Raw genomic sequence first — 21,424 nt, 5'->3', positions numbered from 1 at the left:
GGCCTAACTGTATTACTTACCTGTGTGACTTACTGTATGCATTAATAAGACTGTGTTGTACTTACCTCTAAACTCATAAAGAGTGCTGAGGGTTTGCTTAGAATAAATACACTTTATTTTATATATATATCTGTTGTGGTGTCCTTTCATTTGGTATTCAAGGGATTATATATGGTATCACAGCTGGCTTCACATGCCATTCAGAGTTTAGCCTAAGACTGCTCTTGTCCATGCTACCACTAGGATAGCTGGTCTATAAGGTTGACTTTACAACCAATCACCATAAGGGTATTTGGACTGATATAAGGTGTACACTATAACTAGTGACATCATACATCAGGCCAACTTCTCACATTGGTGAGCAGCGGTTGGGATCTGAGCTTGCTGTTGTAATACCATTGTAATCTTGAGATACTAAATTGAAAGATCACACAGATATTGTCTAGGTACATATAACATAGTTTATAATACTTAAGTCCTACTGGACTTAGTGGTTGTAGGTTGAAGGGAGTAACACACCCTGACTACAACTACTAGAGAGGTTTAGTAGAAACAACTAGTGTAGGTAGGTGCACACACCACACCCTCACTAGATCATGCCTCTGGGAGAAGATCAAGTAGATGCTCTCTCAGGAGGGGCAGGTCTGCAGAAGACCCCCTCTAGGTATGATACCTTAACATTCCAGGAGATGAGACAATTGTGTACCTCCAGAGGAATAAAACAGGGTGCAAACCCTACCCTTAGACAGCTAGTGGAGCTTCTGGAGGCCTATGATGCTGAAAGAGCTGCCAGGGATGGTGCCATAGCTGTAGATAAGGGTCTACCCACCACAGATGAGTCAGATGGGACTTCAGAGGAAGAGGTAGACAGCCAGGGCCAAGTAGGAAGACTTAGCCAGGCTAACCTAAGTTTACATGGGAGTTTGCATGGGGTCCCCCCATACAGACCCCCAAGTAGGCTTTCACAGAGAAGCAGGAGGGACAGATCCCCTTCAAGGGAATCCATCCACTCCCATGTTTCTAGCATCTCTAATGCTTCCTCTCACAGGGGAATGACTTCACCTGAGAGAAAGGAGCATAAAGCCAGAATGAGGGAAGCTAATCTGAGGATTCAGAGGGAAGAAATTGCCCTTGCCAAAGAGAAGCTTGCTCTGGCTAGAGAGCAAAAATTGTGTGGGTCAGAACCCACTGGTGGCAGCAACATTCCTAGAGATAGGGATAGGTCTTATGACCATAGAAACCTAAGCAAGATAGTCCCCCCATATCAGAATGGGGATGACATCCACAAATGGATGACTGCTTTGGAGAGGGCCTGCAAAGTACAGCAGGTACCCCAAAGTCAGTGGGCAGCTATCTTGTGGCTCTCCTTTTCTGACAAAGGTAGAGACAAGCTCCTCACAGTCAGTGATGAGGATGCAAACAATTACAAAGTCCTGAAGAGTGCTCTGATAGATGGGTTTGGCTTAACCACTGAGCAATATAGGTTGTTGTTCAGAGACACCCAGAAGACACAGACACAGGACTGGTCTGATTTTGTGGATTGTGCCACTAAGGCTTTGGAAGGTTGGTTAACTGGCAGCAAGGTGCAGGACTATACAGGATTGTACAACTTGATTATGAGGGAGCAGATCCTTAGTAATTGTCAGAACCAGCTTCTCCATCAACACCTGGTAGACTCAGATTTGACCTCTCCCCAAGAATTGGGAAAGAGGGCAGATAAATGGGTCAGGACCAGGATTAGGCCTAAAAATCAAGGTGGTGACCAAAAGAAAGATACCACCAAGCCTCAAGAGAAGGGTGGGGATAAAGCAAAAGAGAAATCTTCCTCAGGGCCCCAAAACTCCACACAGGGTGGTGGGTCCCAAGCTCCCTCCTCTACCACAGTTAAAAAGCCTTACTGCCATGTGTGTAAAACACCTGGGCATTGGAAAACTGACAGCAGTTGTCCACAGGCTAAAAACAAAACTGTTCCTCCAACTACTCCTGTCACACCACCTATTACTGTCAGCAGTAATCCCCCAGGTGGTGGGAGTGCCCCCAAAAATTTGGTTGGGTTTTCTTGGGGAACACAGGGGGATCCTGGCTTAGCCAATTCCCCTACAGCAGCTACTCTTGTCTGTGATGGTGGCATGGGGTTTGCCAACTTCACTGCCTGTCCCAACACTTTGGGTAGGTACAGACAGGAACCCTACATCAATGGTAGAAAAGCTGAGGCCTACAGAGACACTGGAGCTAGCATCACTATGGTGGCCCATAGGCTAGTTCCCTCTGAGCAGCTTTTGCCTGGTTTCTCATACCAGGTAACTAACATTGATGGCAAACAGAACAGTCATCCCATGGCAGAGGTATGTCTCAGCTGGGGAGGTGTCACTGGCCCTAAAAGGGTGGCAGTGTCTCCAACCTTGCCTGTGGACTGCTTGCTGGGGAATGACTTAGAACTCTCAGCTTGGGCTGGAGTTGAACAAGACACCCATTCTAAAATGGTAGGCCTTTCCAAAAAGGGTAGTGGGGTTGTGCCAGTCACAACCCCTGTCCAAGTAGCTTTCCTCCCTGAAAAGGTTGGAAGGGCAGTGGTAGCCACAGCCCAGGCACAGACAGACTTCCCTGTAGAAATTGGCAGAGCTGTGACAGTCACAGCTCAAACACAAACGGAGTGCCTTCCTGAAAAGGTTGGCAAGGCTGTAATGGTCTCAGCTCACACTCAGACTGATATAGGTGTAGTGAAGCCTGAAACTATGGATCACTCCACACAAACAGAGAGTAGTGGGGAGGAAGAAAAGTCTCCCTCTCCCCAGACATTAGGAAGAGGTCAGCCTCCTCAGGGATCTGACCTCACCCCTTGTGAAGGAACTGCCCCAGAGGTAGCCAGGCCTGGCCTGGCAGAGCCTCTGATGTCAGTGGCCCCTTCCAAGGTGGGACCCAGTCTGGTGCAGGTAGCCTGCCTCTCTCTACCCTGCCTCAGTCAGCCCAGGGCTGCAGAGGTCAGGGAGGCCAGTGGACCCCAAGAGGGCCCCTGTCCACAAGAACCCCCCCTTCAAAAGAATGAGGATTGCCTGGTTAGTTGCCCTAGCCAGGTGATGGGTAAAAACATTCCTGAGGGATCCCCTTCACAGGTAGTTAGGGACCTCCCCCAGAGGGATTCTGTTGGGCACAGGCAAACATGGGACCTTAGGGCCCCAAACCTGACCTGTCCCTCCAGTAAGCCCACAAAAGGGACCCAGCCTCCAGCTTTAGGTAGCCAGAGGCTGACCCTGAGAGCACAGTGCAACTCAGTTAGAGAAAGAAAGGCATCCATGGTGGAGGATGATTGGAGGAAGCTGAGGCCTCACTTTGGGGACACTCACTTCAGTACTCCATCTCAACACCAGCCTTTTACTTTGCAAAGACACACCAAAGGTAGAGATTCCCTATGGTGGAGACCCTATGATATCTTTAGGATGAGGGATTGCTTAGTGGACCATGAGACAGGGGGTAACCATGCCAGTGCTGGTTCTTCCTTATATGGCCACTCAGGCAATAGAGGCTTACCTTGTCAAGGCCAGCCTTATCTCCTTTCGTTTGGGGGGGGTTGTGTAGGAAGGTGGATATCTGACTATGGTTACCCCCAACTTTTTGCCTAGTGTCTAGCTGGTTTTTCGACTTAGTTGGCCTGAGATCCTGCCATTCAGGGTCTCAGGCTGTCTGCTCTCTCTGTAAAATGGACTCCATGTACCCTAGGTACATAACCAATTGGTAAGGATCACCTTATTGGACCCTGTACAGTGTACCCTAGGTACCCAGGGCATAGGTGTACCCTAGGCCTCCCAGGGGCTGCAGCATGTATTATGCCACCCCTGGTCTGGCCTTCCAATCAGACACAACTGGCTGATCACTCAGCTGGGGCAAGGTCGTGTAATCACCCCTTGCTTAGATATAGTATGCCTATATCTACCCTTATATATAGACACATGTGTACCTATCAGTCACTCCTATGGCAGGCCTTAACAATCCTGGAGGCAGAGTGCTTGGTAACATGTGAGATGGTGCTCTAGCATGAGCTGAGCCTGTCTGCAGCCTTCGGAACCATGTCCTTATAGCTGTTCTATGATATAGCCTACCATATACTCTTAAAGTGCCTTATAATCTTAAACGGTTATGGTAACTATGGTTTGGCTTTATCAAAACATGTCGTGTAAGGTGTCTAACACTTTGGAATAATACCCCCATACCATTTCTGGTGATGAGGATATTATTCCTCCCTTCTAGAGGGAGAGACATGTTAAAATCCTACTTTGCTGTTTAACTCTAACCAAAGCCTCAGCATCACAAAATGGATGCTGCTGCCACAGACACAAGTCTGACCTCCTGCTGCTGGGAGTGATCCCAGCCAGGGAGGCCTGGACAATAGGTTTCCTGCTTGGGGAGGTGCTAGCACCTCCCCAGACAGCCTTTAGTGTATTGGGGCAGGGTGGGCTGAAAGGAATGAGACATGCCTGGGGCACACAAGGTGTTCCTTGCATAGTCCAGTTCAAACCGGCGCTGGGGCACTCCAGCCCCAGCTCTGGCGCGAAACTGGACAAAGGGAAGTGGGTGTAACCACCCCCTCCCAGGTCCCACCCATAAGGCGTGACCTAGCAGGTATCCCAGCCCCCCAGATTAGTATAAGAGTGGGAGTTGGGCCTAAAGATTTTAGATTATCCTGAACCTGCAAAACTGAACAGAAACTCTGGACCTTCGACATTCGACGAAAGAAGAAGACTGAAGAATCTCCCTTGCAGCCAAGGAGTGGCTACCCTGTGCAAACAGGCACCATCAAGAGACTACCCTTTGCTTTGTGAAACGTTCGACGAGGAACCGACTGCAGAGCCCGACCAGAGCCTTGATTTCCAGACTTCTCCGACCCTCATCCACATCTGCAGCAGAGCTGAGATCCGTGGAGGCGACGAGCGACGTGGGACCGGCTACCTGGGAAAAGTGGCTAGTAACTTACAGCGCAGCTTCTGAGGTACCCTCGAAGTTGTGCACTGGGGATTGAGAAGCCCCAACCCCAAGCACCATCTGCACCGAAGATCAGCCCCCCACACTCCACGAGTCCTGCGTGGGGCCCTTCAGCATTTTCCTGCTTGCCGCGTCTGTCCGGTTGCTTGCCCGCTGGCTAGTGGCCTTTGTGACGACGCTCCCTGAAATCTTCTGCGCTGGTTTGGCTCCTCCAGACTGGCTCCCGCTTCTCTGCAAAGAAGAAGCACCCCAGACCTTCCTGGTCTGCACCAGAAGCAAGTCCTTTGTTCTTCGTGGGTTCCGCTTGCCAAGGCTTGGTGAGTCCTAGTCCAACTTCGACGCCGCCGACAGCAAGAGCCTTCGTGGGACAGCTCGCCTCCTGGTCCTGGTCGTCCTCGACGCTTCCTGGTCCTCCTGGCTGCAGCGACAAGCTTCACCTTCACCTGCAACTCTTCACGACATCGCCTGGTTCCTTCCTGGTTCCACGTGGTCACTGGCTAGTGACCTTGACTCTGTCCCCTCTGCTTGCAGGTTTCTTCTCTTCTTGATCCCAGCCTTGGGATCCACCGGACACTCTCCCCTGACTGCCTGTCAGCATCTTTCTTCAGGCATCCATAGGAGTCGACGACGAAAACGACGCATCTTCACCCCTATGCACACGCAGCCTGTGGGCTAGGTAACTTGGGTACTCTGGTGCTCATCAGGATAGTGACTACCCTAGTGTCTAGTTTTCAAGTCTCAACTTCCTAGCTACTCCGGAAGTGTCCTAAATCTATCTATTTCTAAACTGTAACATTGCTATTGACTTTTACGCATTACGCGTGAGTGTTTCCACTCTGCACACGAATCCCGTGGGCCTCCCACTTCCTAACTAACGCTAGTGTAGTGTAGCCCCAGCGATTCCCTAGGCCTAGGCCTATTCTATTTCCGTGACAGTGGTTCTTATACCACTTATTTAGTATATGGTTTGCGTGGCCCCTAGGGCCTAACTGTATTACTTACCTGTGTGACTTACTGTATGCATTAATAAGACTGTGTTGTACTTACCTCTAAACTCATAAAGAGTGCTGAGGGTTTGCTTAGAATAAATACACTTTATTTTATATATATATCTGTTGTGGTGTCCTTTCATTTGGTATTCAAGGGATTATATATGGTATCACAGCTGGCTTCACATGCCATTCAGAGTTTAGCCTAAGACTGCTCTTGTCCATGCTACCACTAGGATAGCTGGTCTATAAGGTTGACTTTACAACCAATCACCATAAGGGTATTTGGACTGATATAAGGTGTACACTATAACTAGTGACATCATACATCAGGCCAACTTCTCACAGGAGTGCCATGTGTCTGCTGGTGCAACAAAACAACAAAAAACAACAACAAACACCGGGAAAAAACATTCCCAACCCCCCTGGCACCCCCACCCTATACCTCGAGAACGGAAGCATCTGTTGACCCCCCCTAACAGAACCAAGACCAAACTAAAATGCTCGGGTTGAGTTGCGTGGAGGACCCCTCCATATGGACGGATTTGCAGTGTGGCGGCAGAAAGACTAAAAGTCAGGGCAGGAAGTCTGCCTGAGCCCCGGGTGTTCATGAGGTCGGGGCGCGCCCCTGGAATGTTCACATTATCAGCACCCACCCACCGGAGTATCAGAGGGCCAGGCTGCAGGAGAGATCTGTGTCTGCCCTCGGGGAGTCATGTTGGGCAGGCAGTGGGGGACCCACTCGTGGGCCGCCCGATGAAAGGTGTCTGAGGCGGGGAGGGGAGTTTGAAGGGCTGGAGGAGTCTCGGAGTCTTTGGGCAGCCAGGCTCGAGGACCTCTGGGACGCTGCTTGCAACCAGCGTCTCCTGCGGGATTGTGTATGCCGCCTGCTTTGGCGCCCAGGCAATCGAGGATGTGTGGACCGGGCTCCCGTGGGCCCGGGAGACAAGTTGCGATGTTGCCTGAGGGGCCGCTCCCCCGTTAGCCAGGTCCAGGCCACCTGAGGAGAGTCAAAAAAATGCGTTGTGTTTTGAAAGACGACCCGCAGGCATGCTGGGAACTGGAGCTGGTATTAAAGGCCCAGGGTGCGCAGTTTATTCTTGACTTACATATAAGAGCGGCGTTGGTCCTGCACCTCCTTGGTGTAGTCCGGGAACACCATGATGGTATGGTTTTGGAATTTGAGGGGTCCTTGAGAGCGCGCCTCGCGCAGGATGGCATCCTGGTCTTTGAAATTAAGAATTGTCAGGATAATAGGTCGAGGTGGGGCCCTGACTGGTGATTTCGGCGTGAGGGACCGGTATGCCCTCTCTACTACGAACCAGGCGGAGAAGGAGTCTTTAGGCATCCATGAAGTAAACAAAGCCTCCTCAAAGACGGTTGCCTGGGTCTTTTCGGCTCCTTCAGGGAACCCCACTAGTCGGAGGTTGTTGCGGCGTGCACGATTTTCAGCATCCTCCTCACGCCTGTGGAGCTCTTTGGTGTGCGATAGTAGGCTGGCCACTGGCTCCGGCATCTGATGGATAGCGTCCTCCGCTGTTGAGATTCGGGATTCGGCTTCCGTTATACGGGCCGTAGCATTACGGAGGTCTTGGCGCAGGAGCGACACATCTACCATAACTTCTCTGATCTTCCCCTCCACCGACGCCTATGAAGCGCTGATTGCTTGCAGGATGGCCGCCAAGTCCTTGCCTGGAATGGGGGGAGCCCCATCAGCTGGCCCAGGCGGCTCGTGCTCCGAAGTGGTTAACCGGACTTAGAGGCCTTGTCCAAAGTGATCTTTTAGGTAAATATTTTTGACTCCTCAATGAATAACGCCTCCCACCCAACAACATTTAAAATGTATGCATGGCCAGTGTGGGAATTTAGGATGCTTTACCTTCTTTATTGTTCTTTGTAAAAAGGCCTCTCATATGTCAATTAATCCACACGCTCATGCTCATCCTATCTTTTGCTTGTCAGTGTTCTTTTTCTTGTCAATTACCTTACAGAGATTGTGTTAAAATTGGCCGGACTTATTGCCCATTCTATAACTGCAGATCACATCTACTGTCAGAGGAATATCTCTAACAGAAACACATAACAATGGAGATAGTCTAGATTTTACTGGCAAAAATATGGTGTCACAATTATTTTAATAAAATGAAGATATAAGTGACATGATCTAGATGTCCTGAAATGTTTCTGAAGGGACATAAAAAAAAATATAATGTTATTCCAAAAATGTTTCTCTGTCTTGAAACTCACACATTGTTTCCACGGAAGAATGTTCTATTTACTTTCACATAACTTTTCTCAGGTTCCGGAGACATTTAGGAGCATATTAACAAGGGCATAATGCCACCAGAACGTCACTTTTAGTGATGTTCTGGTGGTGAGATCCCCTTCTATTTATTTACAAGGCGGTGTTAAGCCACTTAGGGTGGCTTAACGCCGCCTTGTAAATAGGGCACCTTTTCACGCTTCACTTAGAGTGAAAAGGGCTTGCAATGGGTGTTGCAGTGGGTGTTACGAAGCAACACCTGTTGCTTTTTGACGCTGCCCCGTATTTACATGGATGGGGCAGCCCCAAAAACTAAGACCAGGGAACACCTGGTCTTAGGATGGCGATACGAGGAGAAATGATTAATTTCTCCTCGTATTGTGCTCTTTCTATGTGTGCTGCATTCTGCAGCATACATAGTTGCAGCACACATAGAAAGAGCAAATCGTCTTTTAAAACTGTTTATTTTTGGGAAGATGTCCGTTCCTGCAGATAAACAATCACCCCTGCAGCTCAGGCACCCTTGCAACATGGCGCAAGGGTGCCTGGGCTGGCGCTAGGCAGCATTTTTACCTCCAGCATGAGGGGAAACGCAGGGGTGCGCCGTATTTTTGTAAATATTGCACATCCCTGCGTTTAAAAAATGTCAGGGTGCTGTGTTACCAGTTTTAGAGTAACACCACGCTCCGGCATTTTTTTTTGTAAATATCCCTCTTAGTGTTTCCATTCCAATCCACTGTATATATGCACATGAAATTGAGTGTGAAATCTAGGTGGTCCTAAGGCCCAGGCCTCATTCTTGAAGGGGAAGAAGGTCCACCTTAGGCTCTTGAAATGGCTAGAAAAATATTTGTTACTTTGGCTAGGGGTATCAAAAAGGGCAAGGGTCCCAGGTCTCCCTGTCAGAGCCTACTGACTGGTAGCTTGAGCCAATGTGTGTTTTCTATACAGCTACACAACTATATTAGTTATATACTTATGCACCTCTGGAGTAACAGATGAAGAAATCACTGACAGATCTAAACTGAAGGCAGTCTGATGTTATTTGAAGATTAAGCTTACCTTTCCACAGAGGTAGACGATGCCGGTGTCTGGGTCATAAAAAGGGATAAGCACTCCACTACTGGTGTCTAGCTCCTGTAGCGTCAATGGTTCATCAAAGTTTTTCTATAAAGAAAGAGGAAAAACACCTCATAAACTGATTTTACGGAAACACTGCAACTGCCTTGTAAATCACTGGCAGGCAGTGGCCACCTTGGAATATAATACAAGACGGTGGCTTTTTTTGGCATATATCAACCTATTACAGCACTTTTGCAATTCACAAACACAGCAGCCATCTTGGAATGCAATGAAACATTGAAACAAGGTAAATATCTTTGAATGCAGCAAGAATGCAAACATTCTTCCACTTAATTTCACACTGCCAAAGACTATGGCTCTTTATTTTTAGGAAAAGCCTAAACTTTTAAAGCAATTATTCCTGTTTTTGTTATGAAAAATACTCACATTTTCTGCAGGGCATGCATGTTTTTAGATGAGGTTACAATACTTTTAGCAGTTCAGGCACAGACAGTATTTACAACACTGGGGGCTGAATCAGGTCATTTTAATGCTCAGCTGCATTGTATGGACAACTTTGGCTCGCATTTGTCAAGGCAGTCCACTAAAGAATTTCTGTTCACAGGGCACCAGTTAAAACCATGTCCCAATTCAATCCTATTCCTCTCTACTGAAATTATTAACAAATGCGTTTGTTGTATTTTGAAAGAAAGCATTTCCCCTTCCGAATCCAATCTGAAATCGTCATAACAATCAGAAAGCCAATGACTTACAAGGGCTCAGTGGATGTTAATCGGTGAACTGGAGCCAGGAGGCTGGCAGATCTCCGAACCACCATTGACAACTGCAATATTTTGTTTAGTCCAATTACAGGCAAACGTCTACACATTGTGAATTAAAAAATAAGCCCCATGTATCATACCGGATCCCAAAGAGCCACTTGCCGCTCGCTCATCCGGCTGAATCCTGTTGTAAAAATCTTGCCGTCAGAAACAAAGATGGTGCGCACTGGCCGGCTGCCTTCATGTGGCTTGTCTTTCTCCTGAAGAAGGCCAGAAAGAGAGAAGCATTACACAATATACAACCATTGGGGTTTGAAGCAGTTTGCTTTCCATATTCTAAATTCGTACAAATCGCTAGATGCAGCATCCAGTCGTAACATATGAGACAACATATCCCATACTGTATATGATAAAGCTATTACCGGTCACGATTTCTTTCACTTTTTCTGAATTAAGGACTTGAGGTTGGATGATGTTTTTGCTCCATTTTTGGCCCGCCCACAGCCTCGCAGTCCTAATTCATATTTTTCTATGTACAGCAGGAGTGTGTGAGACGCTGGCTGTGGCTTTCTCTCCACCGTCTCTCCCTTCTGGAAGACTCACCACCACAATCTTGTTCTGACGTGGGTCGATCACCCGGATCTTTTTGTCCTTGCAGGCAGTGCAGAGGAGGCTCCCGTCATAGTTCCAGCTCACACTGTAGATCATGTCCGGGTGGGTCTCATCTAAAGTGATGACAGCCTCGCCCTTCCCCACGTTCCAGATGATGATCACGTTATCACAGCCTGCAATATATTTGGGGGTCAACATTGGTTAGCTGGAATGACAGGAACCCCAGTTTCTGACTACCAGACGAATTTCTGAGAAAAAGAAATTTTGAGCACGGCCATTGTAGAAATGATTCATTTCACTGTATTCCCATGCCATCCAAGGGCTTGACTTCTGCCGAAGCACCCCCAGAGAAGCCAAAACCCTTTGTCTCCCTTAGTTTGACCCAATGTACTATTTATACACGCCCCCAACTACATGTCGTGCCTGATGCCTTAACTGGCATGGTCTACTTGTAACAAAACTATAAAAACATTTTAAACTGTACCATTACAACATCCTGCCTGTACCAATCGCCCATACTTACATCCTACAACTAATGCCCACCGTAGGAAGCTTCCTGGCAATGCAGAGTCCTGTAGTTCAAGGTAAGGCCTGTCACTGGAGTCTCCTGCCAGGGAGGACTATTCAGAGTTTAACATTCATCGAGGCTCGAACGAATATTTCTCCCAAACCTTCGCATGGTTTGTTGGCAAACTCCCATACCCTGCATCTGTACATATATTCTGATAACAATTATCCGTAGACGACCCTCATGGTTGTCCAGTGTCTCTGAAATTGGAATATTGGTGCCACCATGCTTACATTTCTATGCTCGTTTCCTGGTTCCTCATGTATAGGATTCGCATCTTTAACCATGTACCTTGTACCTTATTTTAGGAATTGTAGTAGGTCGTTCCCATCCCTACACAGCATTTTGCTTACTCTTCCTTTACTTCCCTTTCTCTTTCACTCCCTTCCTCCAGTTTGTGCCACTCACTGATGAAACATATTAATCAGGGAGGACCTGGCCTGGCAATTTGGGCTGGAATGTTCCCATTGGGCGCAGGGTCATGACTGATTTGCATATGGCTGGGTACAAACTGGTATGGCATAGTGAGAAAACTAATGATGGATGAAGGCCAAGATCTCTGTACTGGGGTGACTGTACGACATTGTTCTGCATTCTGTCCATCAATTGTTGATTTTGCATTTGTCACCCCGAGTGGGACAGGTATGCCCAGACTTGGGTCCCGTGCTCTCCATGCCACTGGAGTCAAGCTATCCTAGCTGATGAGGGCTGAAAATCCGAAACCGGTCCTAGGATGCTAGTTTCTAGTCCAGGGAGGACCTGGCCTGGCAGTTCCGGGCTGGACTGTTCCCATTGGGCGCAGGGTCAAGACTGATTTGCATACGGCTGGGTCCAAACTGGAATGGCATATTGAGTAAAAAAACGATGGATTTAGGCCCAGATCTCTGAACTGGGGTGAATGTAGGACATTGTTCTGCATTCTGTCCATCAATTGTTGTTTTTGCATTTGTCACCCAGAGTGGAACAGGTATACCCAGACGTGGGTCCCGTGCTCTAATCTGGGGCTCATGGTTCGATCCCCGACACCGGTGGCAGGTCAGCCCAGCACCATGTGACTCTGGGCAATAGCTTGCTTAATCTTCCAGACGGCCCTCAGTGCTGGGATGCCTTCGGTTAGCTGTTTGTGCTTTACAAATACTGGATGTACATGTACTTAATGTAAGCCGATGGTTGCAGGTGGAGCCCACAGGCACTCATTTTTATTTTTCCTCATCAGACTTTGACCCAGAGCAAGAGAGACAAAAATCAAAAGGGGGAAAGAAGGTAGAAGAGAAAGATGCAAAAACATTGACAAAGAAAGAAAGCAAAGATGGAAAAGAACCTGAAAGAATAAGATAAAGAAGGCCTATCTCATGATCGATGAAAGATGCATGAGGTGGAATGAAGAGAAAACAGCCATATTCAGCACTGCTGACATTCGATAATGCCAGCTTTGGGCTTCTGAGCAACAACACTTGTTCTTTTAAAAAGTAAGCACTGGTAATGGTGTTTTTATACTAGTTTGGTCAGAGGTGACTAAGCTTTCTGGGATATGGGAGTATTTGCCGACCGGCCTGTGCCTTTTAGAAGTCAGCCAAGCTGAGGCAGACCAGGCTTCATCTCAGGATGACAATGGCCCAGCTGAGCTGGTGTATTCTAGGCACCGACCCATCTCAAAATGATCCTACTTTAAGAAAAACCAGTCTGCCAAAGAGGGGAGTCAAGTGTGCCATGTTTCTATCTTACCTAATGGGGACACAATCTCTCTAATTCATCTTCTCTCTTTCTGTCTCTCCTCCCCAGTAAGGAAGGTTCTGTTGTGTTCAAACTTCGGGCTGTGAAGTGTTCATGGTGTGCTATTATTTAATACAAAATTCATTTGAGCAGCCGACAGCTTAAAACTAGAAATTGTTGTACGATTACACCAGTGCTTAATTTATAAAACAATAGGTGCTGGGGCCAAAAGTTTTGCTCAGAAGCCCATGGCCGGTGCTTTGAACATCAGCGTGCAGAATACCAAGGCTGCCTAGTCTTGATCCCACCTCCTGCATCTTTAATCCACCACCAGACACTCCCCGACCCTTTAGCTCACTCTTGCGGGTTCTTTTTTATCACTAACTTCCCAAGGCTTCCTCTTCCTCTTTCTTTCCGCCTTGTGTGTGTTCCACTCTCTAACTCTGGGTCAAAGTCTGATGAGGACAAATAAGTGCCATTCCCCAAAAATGAGTGCCGGAGGGCGCACCTGCAGCCACCAGCCACCAGCTTAAATCAAGCACTGAATTTACTGCTGCAATTTTGCCCTTTGGATATATTTATGGAGACCTTTTTTTAGGCTGACACATCCCTTTTTTAAGGATGCAGGACTCTCATTCACATTACATGGAACGCTTTACAGAGTCGCTCCTAACTGTGGATAGTGGTCCACGAACAGATTCTGCTATTTAAGCAAATACTTTTCTTTTCTCGTTTCACTGGGGAAGAATATTCCCCCCCAACAGAGGGCCAAACAAAAATTGTGTTTAGAAAAATGACAAAGCTAATATAGCTTAATGCCTAGGACTTAGTGCTGTAAAATAAAGTTACTACATATTTTTGAGGCCTCACCACCAGCTTTATCAACACACTAGGGGGAGAGGAGTTGGCCTAACGGCTAGGGCGCTCGACCTCGGACCTGGGGAACTGGGTTCGAGTCTCGGTAATGACGCTGAACACCCTGTGATTCTGGGCAAATCACTTAATCTCCCCGTGCCTAACAAAAAATGAATGTGTGTCCTCATTTAACGTAAATGGTGCTATGTAAAGTGCTCTGATACCTGATTGGATTCGGGTCTAGTTCGCGCTATACAAAACTCTGCAAAAAAAAACCCAAAAAACTAGTAGTATTCTGATAGAAGAAGCTAGTACGGCTGTTTGGATTCCCGAAACAGAAATCCTAATTATGGACAATCCTAAACTCCATAGGTCTACACCCTCCCAACAATACTCAAGAACAGGTCATAGGCCCTTTTGTTAGGCCCACTGTATCTGGAGTCGGTTGATACTGGAACTTTTATCCCAGTTCTTAGACTACTTCCTACTGCCAGAGGTCGACTGAGTGCCTGGTGTCCTAAAAGATAGTAAAGAAGCCTTAAACCTCTTTAGGACTATGAGTTTTGACTCAATCAAACTAATTCTAACATGTTTAGACGTAGAGGCACACTGCACAAGTATCCCTCAGCAATGTATGACATAAGAAGACTGTTCATGTCTAAGGAACTAACTTAACTTACACTGGGCTAGATGTACGACCTTTTTTTTCGGTCTCAAACGGGAAATCGTCCTGTTCGCAACTACAAAATAGGTCTGTGCAATGTACAAACCCTATTTTGCGAGTCACCAACCCGTTACCGACTCGCAAAATAGGATTTGTGACTCGCTATTAGGAAGGGGCGTGCCAAGTGCCTAATAGCGAGTTGCACTTCTATGTATGATTGTTTTGCAACTCCGATTTCGGTCGCAAAACACTCACAGTTTGCCTCCTATTTCAAAAAGGTGGTACGCCACTCGCAAATGGGAAGGGGTCCCCAGAGGACCCCTTTCCCATTGTGATTGGCCGCGAAAATATGTTTTAAGAGCAGGCAGTAGTCCCACGGACCACTACCTACTCTTAATAAATGAAACGTTTCATTTTTCTTTTTTAAATACATCCCGTTTCCCTGTGAGTGCTGGCCATTCCCAATGGGGTCACAAATTGCAACCTGCCTCATGAATATTAATGAGACAGGTTATTTACGACCCCATTGAGAATCGCAAACAGTGTCTGAGACACTGTTGTACATTCCATTTTGCGAGTCGCGAAACGATGCAATTTGTGACTCACAAAATGTAAGTGTTGTACATCTGGCCCATTGTTCTCACTTGTGTTGGCATATGCAGAACTAACACTCACAAAGAAATGCTCACATTTGAGGAGTCCTTTTGCCTACAGATGGAGAGGACCTCCATGGGCAGCTCTATAGCTCCCATCGTAGTGAACCAGTATGTCCATGCTTTGAAACTACTGCTATATTTACTGACACTAATTCTAACTGTAAAAACCTTAAGGTTTGGAAAAGATATATATTTGACATACTAATTATCTAGTCAGGTGATAAGTAGGAAGTAGAGGATTTTATTAAATGGATCAGTATACAAAAAAAACATCCATGCTTCACCATCACCATGGAGAGGCAACGTCTGTTCGTTCTAGATGGACATACTGAAGCAAGACAACAAAGGGGTTTTCTAAACCCATGGACAAAAATACCCTGCTGAGCTATGTGAGTCCTCATCCGAGGTTCCTCGGAGAGAACTCACCTTTTGGTCCAGTCCAATGAGCTTGGAGGAATTGCTCTGATACAGACACGTATAACGAACAAGCAGAAGATCTTAGTAAAAGATTACAACAAAGAGGGGGCGTTAGGTGGCGCACAACCAAAATGGCCACACGCCTTTGAGGCTCTGGACACTCGGCTAATTTGACGCCACAAACCTTCCCTGCATTGGCGGGGGCTCCGGACGATTCCCGAAAAACTGTTTTTTTTTTCCAGCCCTTGAAACGGCTGTCAGGTGCAGTTATCCGCTGGAGTGTGTATCGGCGGACAGAGGCAGAGCTCTACGATGACTCGCGATTGGCTGTCCTCAATGGCTGTCGCAAACTACATGGTGGTGCCGACGTAACCCTTTACCGGCGAGGCTGAGGTGGCTCACCCACGCTGCGGCCGCAGTGCCTTCTCGTGAATCCCCTCCCAGACCGGTAGGATCGGGGCAGGAATCTGAGTAGGAGAAGACTGCGCCACACCAACTAACGAGACTGGGTCTGGTCGAGCCGCCGTATTGCCTACAACCCTCCAGCCGCCATTCCAGGCCCTAGTTTCATCTCTGCTACCTGCTCCCTGGGACGCGGTGGCAGGTGCCCTTTGCCCTCGCCTTCTGGCGCAGGTGGTCTCCCCTTGGTTCTTGCACCAGCAACCACTCTGCCAAGGGCCGCAAGATCTTCCCCAGGGGGGGCCAGGTCCACTACGTAGTCATTAATGGATGTTCCCACTCCACGCCCGTGGTCCCCTGTCTCTTTCACAACAAAGACATTGTTAAATCCTCCTCCTCAGCTGACCTTCCAGCGCCTACCCCACAGTAGAGACTTACACTTGCCCTTTTTTTTCTGTCATAAGTCAATCTCCTTCCAGGACACCTCCATGATGGGGAAGCCTGATGGCCGTCAAACTAGGCTCCCTTTTGACACGAAGAGAACTGTCACCCGCTTCAATGCTGACGAAACGGAGGTGCCGGCAGATGCGACGTCTTCTAATCCTCCACTGAATTCAGTTGATGAGGTCAAATCCCTACTTTTGGCAATGCAGCATAGTTTGCCTGATCTCTCCAACAAAATGGACTCCATGAACACCTGCATGGACTATATAGTCTTGAAAGTGGAGAAACATGGCAAACAACTGAAGGAGGCAGAGAGACGCATTTCTGATACGGAGGATGCTACTTCTCAGGTGACGCAACAGGTGGCGCAGATGGATAAACTCCTCAAGATAATAGCAGCCAAAAACAAAGATTTAGAACCCGAAGTTGGCGCAATAACACTTGTGTTATTGGCATGCCTGAAAGTACGAACATGGGCCGAATGGAGGATTTCATAGAACGTCTTCTACGCACCACTTTTGGAGCGGACGCCTTCTCCTCCCAGTTCATTGTGGAACGAGCTCATCGTTCCCAGGAAACTCACCCATCCCCTGGACACCTCCTCGGCTGATAGTCGCTCCCCTCCTAAACTGCAGGGATCGAGATGCCGCATTGAAATCAGCCAGAGATCACCAAAGCTTACAATTTGAGGGCGCAAATATTTCGATCTACCCTGATTTTACGATGGCTGTGCAGGAGGCCCGGCATAAATTTCTACCAGCCAAGCAGAAAATACGCAAGCTACAGATCGACAACGCCCTACTATATCCTGCCCGCCTGCAAGTCACTTACCGGGACAAACAGCATTTCTTCACGAGCGGTCAGCAAGTGGAAGATTTTCTCTGTACTGTGAAGAAAAATACTCCAGTGAAGGATTCTCCAGACCGCCTTTCACAATCTCCGTCCTTGACTGCTGATTGATTGCATCTAACCTAGTCTACAGGTGCTCATCTCTATACGTGATAACTGTCCACTTTGGTGACTCTCCTTGACACTCTGAGGCTACCTTGCCTTGATGCATCTCCGGTCCCTTTCAGTGGGGGCCCTGGAAGAGAGGCGGCACTGAATGTAACCTCATCAGCTCCTGCTCCTGACGTGCTAGATCTCTATTCATCTTGCTGTTCGATTACAGATAAGTGCAGAAGATGCATGCTTCCTGATGTATTACTTCATTGGGTATTGTCATAACTCCTCTCCTAACTTTGCTGGCATGCTATGTCTCCCATCTGTTGCTTGACCTTTCTGCCTCCCAAAAAAAGCCTTCGTTGTAGGCGTTACTTTAACCTCCAATCCATGTTAGCCAAGTAACCCTCCCCCCTGAATAATATCGATGGGGAAGGCCTCGTTGCCCACTGGAGTACCCTCACACGGGCATTCCCCTCAAGAAGAACTTATTGAACAATTACTTTTTCCCTATTGCACTGTTGCAATGTATTAGTGGTTTTGGGTTACGGTGGTGCTGCCGGCACATTTGGGGTGCCGGTGTGGGTGGGGGTGGTGGGAGGGGTAATGATAACTGTTTGTATTGTTTTCTCTTTCCACTGGCAGAAACAGGCTCTGTACTACAATGCGCATTGTATAACACTCTGTAAAGGATGTATTTTACCCCTTCTCAACGCAAATTGCCATGTTATCTCACGCTGAACCTCTACGCCTTAATTTAATTACTTGGAACGTTAGAGGCCTTCGCGATTCCCGGAAACGCAGACAAATACTCACATATTTGGACAGACATCATGTACATATAGCGGTTCTCCAAGAAGCCCACTTGGACCCGGTCCGCTCCCCTACATTCGCTAGCAAATGGGCCATGACATGGATTTTCTCCTCTTACTCCACTTATTCCAGAGGCGTAGTGATTTTGGAAAAACTGAGCGTGCCCTTTATTCTGGGGGGTACACAGCAGGACCACCTGGGGCACAGCTGTACACTTTGGGGCATGTTGGGAACCCAGTCGGTCACTATAGTCTGTAGTTACGGACCGAACATTGATGACCTAGATTTCTATACTACACTGTGGGGTCGCATATTACAGGTAGGATCTACTCATATCATCTGGGGGGGAGATTTTAATTCCGCCTTCAACCCGACAGTAGATAGTTCTAACCCCTCCCCAATTCTTTATACCAAAACGCAAGCAGCCATACAGGATATACTCGTGGCTCACAGACGCCTGGTGCCATGTCCACCCTGAACAAAGAGAAGGTACCCACTACACTGCCCTACATGCCTCTTGGGCTCGCCTGGATTACTGGGTGGTCTCCCGGGTGGCTGCCTCCTGGCTCAAACAGGCCCCACACCTTGCCAGGACTTACTCTGGTCATTCACCGGTCCTTATAACGATTGCTCTGCCTAGTTCACAGTCCACTCCTCGATTCTGGAGACTCGTGCCTGAGGCATTGCTGGACACGGTCTTTAGGGCTGAGGTCGGGGAGGAAATCACCAATTTCTTTCAGGTCAACATTGATTCGGTTTCCTCTGTGGGTGTGGTCTGGGAGGCCTTTAAGGTCACTATTCGCGGGGTCTGCATGGCTAAAAGCTTTGGGGTTTTGCGAGATCTGCGTTGCACACTTCATCGGCTAGAGGGAGAACTCAAGCTACTTGAGGCTGACCTTTGGGGGGTAAACTCGGGCCCATCTCTCACGACCTTTCGAGAAAAACTCACAGAATATAAAGAGACAGCAGAGTCTGATGCACGCTTTCGGGGAAAATACTACAATGCGCGTAGGTATGGGGAGGGAGAACGCCCTGGAAGGTAGCTGGCACAAACTATTCGCCACCCTAGATTTGCCAATTACGTCCTTGAGGTTAAGGACTCTGCTTGCGTACGACACAGAGACAGCCAAGATATTCTACACACTTTTACTAAATTCTATGCAGCCCTATATGGCACCTGCAGAGAAGAACCCCCTGATTTTGCCTCGTTCCTGCAGGATTTCACCCTCGGCTGGCTTGGTGATGCACAACGGGAGTTCCTTGCTGCGCCCTTTGAGAACAATGAACTACGCGAGGCGATAATGCAGATGAAATCTGGCAAGGCCCCAGGATCGGATGGCCTTCCTATTGATTTTTACAAGGCGTATATTGTCCAACTACTCCCAATTCTCAAACTCGTTTTCAATGAGGCACAGGAGCTTTGTTGTCCACCACCTTCCATGAGGTTGGCATTGATTTCATCCCTCCTGAAGCCCGCTAAAGCAGCAGATTGCTGTGACTCTTACAGGCCCCTGTTCTTACTAAACACGGATACAAAAATCCTCGCAAAAGTCCTAGCTAATCACCTCAGCTTGTTAATGGACAAATTAGTACTCCCTGACCAAGCTGGCTTTATCCCGGGCCAGGCGACTTCGCATAATCTATGCACGCTCCTTTCCACCCTTCGCACGGTAGACCCACAGATACCCTTGGCTGCTGTATTTCTTGACGCCACAAAGGCGTTCAACTCTGTTGAATGGGACTACCTTTTTGTATTCCTGCAAAACATGGGCATGCTGCGGCGATTCATATCTTGGGTTCGACTGCTCTACACCAAACCCGAAGATCAGGTACTTGTTAATGGCCACGCTCCCCATCCTTTCTTATCTCCCGCGGAACCCGGCAGGGATGCCCGCTCTCCCCTCTCTTGTTCGCCCTTGTGGTTGAGCCACTCGCTGCCAAGATTAGACAATACCACCAGGACAAAGTTCTCCGTTGTCACATACGCCATATTCTGATCTCTCTCTATGCAAACGATATTACGCTATATGTCAGGGAGCCCCAGACTAACCTTAACCCGCTGCTTTGTGAGTTTGTAAGATTTGGGGGACTCATATAAACTGGTCTAAGCCTCAAATCTTCCCCCTTACATCATCAATCCCAGAATTTGCTCCGGACTTTCCCATTGTATGGTGTGCTGAGGAGGTTAAGTATCTCGGCATATACGTCTCTGCGAACCACGAGAAACTGATGCGGCTCAACTACGGTCGTGCTCTGGATGGGATAAGGGACAGTGTCACACAATGGAACACCCTTCCGCTGTCCCTTGCAGGACGCATATCCCTGATAAATATGGTTATTCTTCCTAAACTCCTTTATTAAATCCTGAACATACCCTATAATCCAGGTAGAACCTTTTTCACGATGCTCCGGACAGAGCTAATTCGCCTTACTTGGGGTGGTAAATAGCCCAGAATACAATGGGACGTTCTCACTCGGCCATACTCACAAGGGGGGTTCAACATACCCAATTTTGAACTCTATTACACATGCGCACAGGCACATTATGCTCACTTCTAGTTCCACTCCCCAGATACATGCCTCAGGTTGCCGCCGAACACTGGTTATCCGATCCCATTTCATTAGAGGGTGACATATTCACCGACACTGCACCGCGCGCTACTGATCAATCATCAGTACTGTGAAGGCATGGCAACACATTGTTGCCAGCTCACAGGCCCCCATGCTATACTCACCCCGACTTCCCCTGGTGTATCACCCGAAAATGCCTGTCCTGCAGGAGGGCGTGTTTAGGAAAACTCAAGTCAAATATGGCATTAAAACCTGGGGGGACCTTTACCTTCATGGTAAATTCCACACCTCGCAACAACCTTCCACCATGGATATTTTTTTATATATCCGATTGCGCCAGGGACTTAAGGAACATACCCCCACTTTCCCTCAGGAACCCCTGGAAGTTACTCCTTTGCGCCGTATATTAGATAAAGACGCGGTGCCCCACCTGGTTTCTTCCCTCTACCACACTTTGTACACCACTCAGAGCATCATGCAGAATTCTGCTAGGGACAAATGGTCAGTAGAATTGGGACTGGTCATTACCGAGGGGCAGTGGACCTATTGTTGCAAGCAGACGGAACACAGCACATCCAGCTGCCGCCTCTGTATCCTCCATAACAAATTTCTACACCGCACATATTATACACCTGCTAGACTCCATCGCTTTAAATTGAGAAACAATAACCGATGCGACTGGTGTGGGATCGCAGGG

The 21,424-nt window shown here is 47.9% G+C and overlaps 1 protein-coding gene across 1 annotated transcript in view; it reads right to left on the bottom strand.

Moving 5' to 3' along the window:
* LOC146811907 (coronin-1A-like) overlaps positions 1-21,424 on the bottom strand; it is a 190,891-nt gene that overhangs the window by 50,243 nt on the left and 119,224 nt on the right. The window contains exons 5-7 of the mRNA XM_085618864.1: positions 10,677-10,858; positions 10,214-10,333; positions 9,292-9,396 (exon numbers count right to left, since the gene is read on the bottom strand). Of these exons, the coding sequence (XP_085474990.1) occupies positions 9,292-9,396; positions 10,214-10,333; positions 10,677-10,858 (407 nt within the window). The remainder of the gene's footprint in view (positions 1-9,291; positions 9,397-10,213; positions 10,334-10,676; positions 10,859-21,424) is intronic.

The sequence above is a fragment of the Triturus cristatus genome, chromosome 7 (assembly GCF_964204655.1).
Source record: "Triturus cristatus chromosome 7, aTriCri1.1, whole genome shotgun sequence".
NCBI lineage: Eukaryota > Metazoa > Chordata > Amphibia > Caudata > Salamandridae > Triturus > Triturus cristatus.
This window is presented reverse-complemented; position numbering and strand designations above follow the sequence as displayed.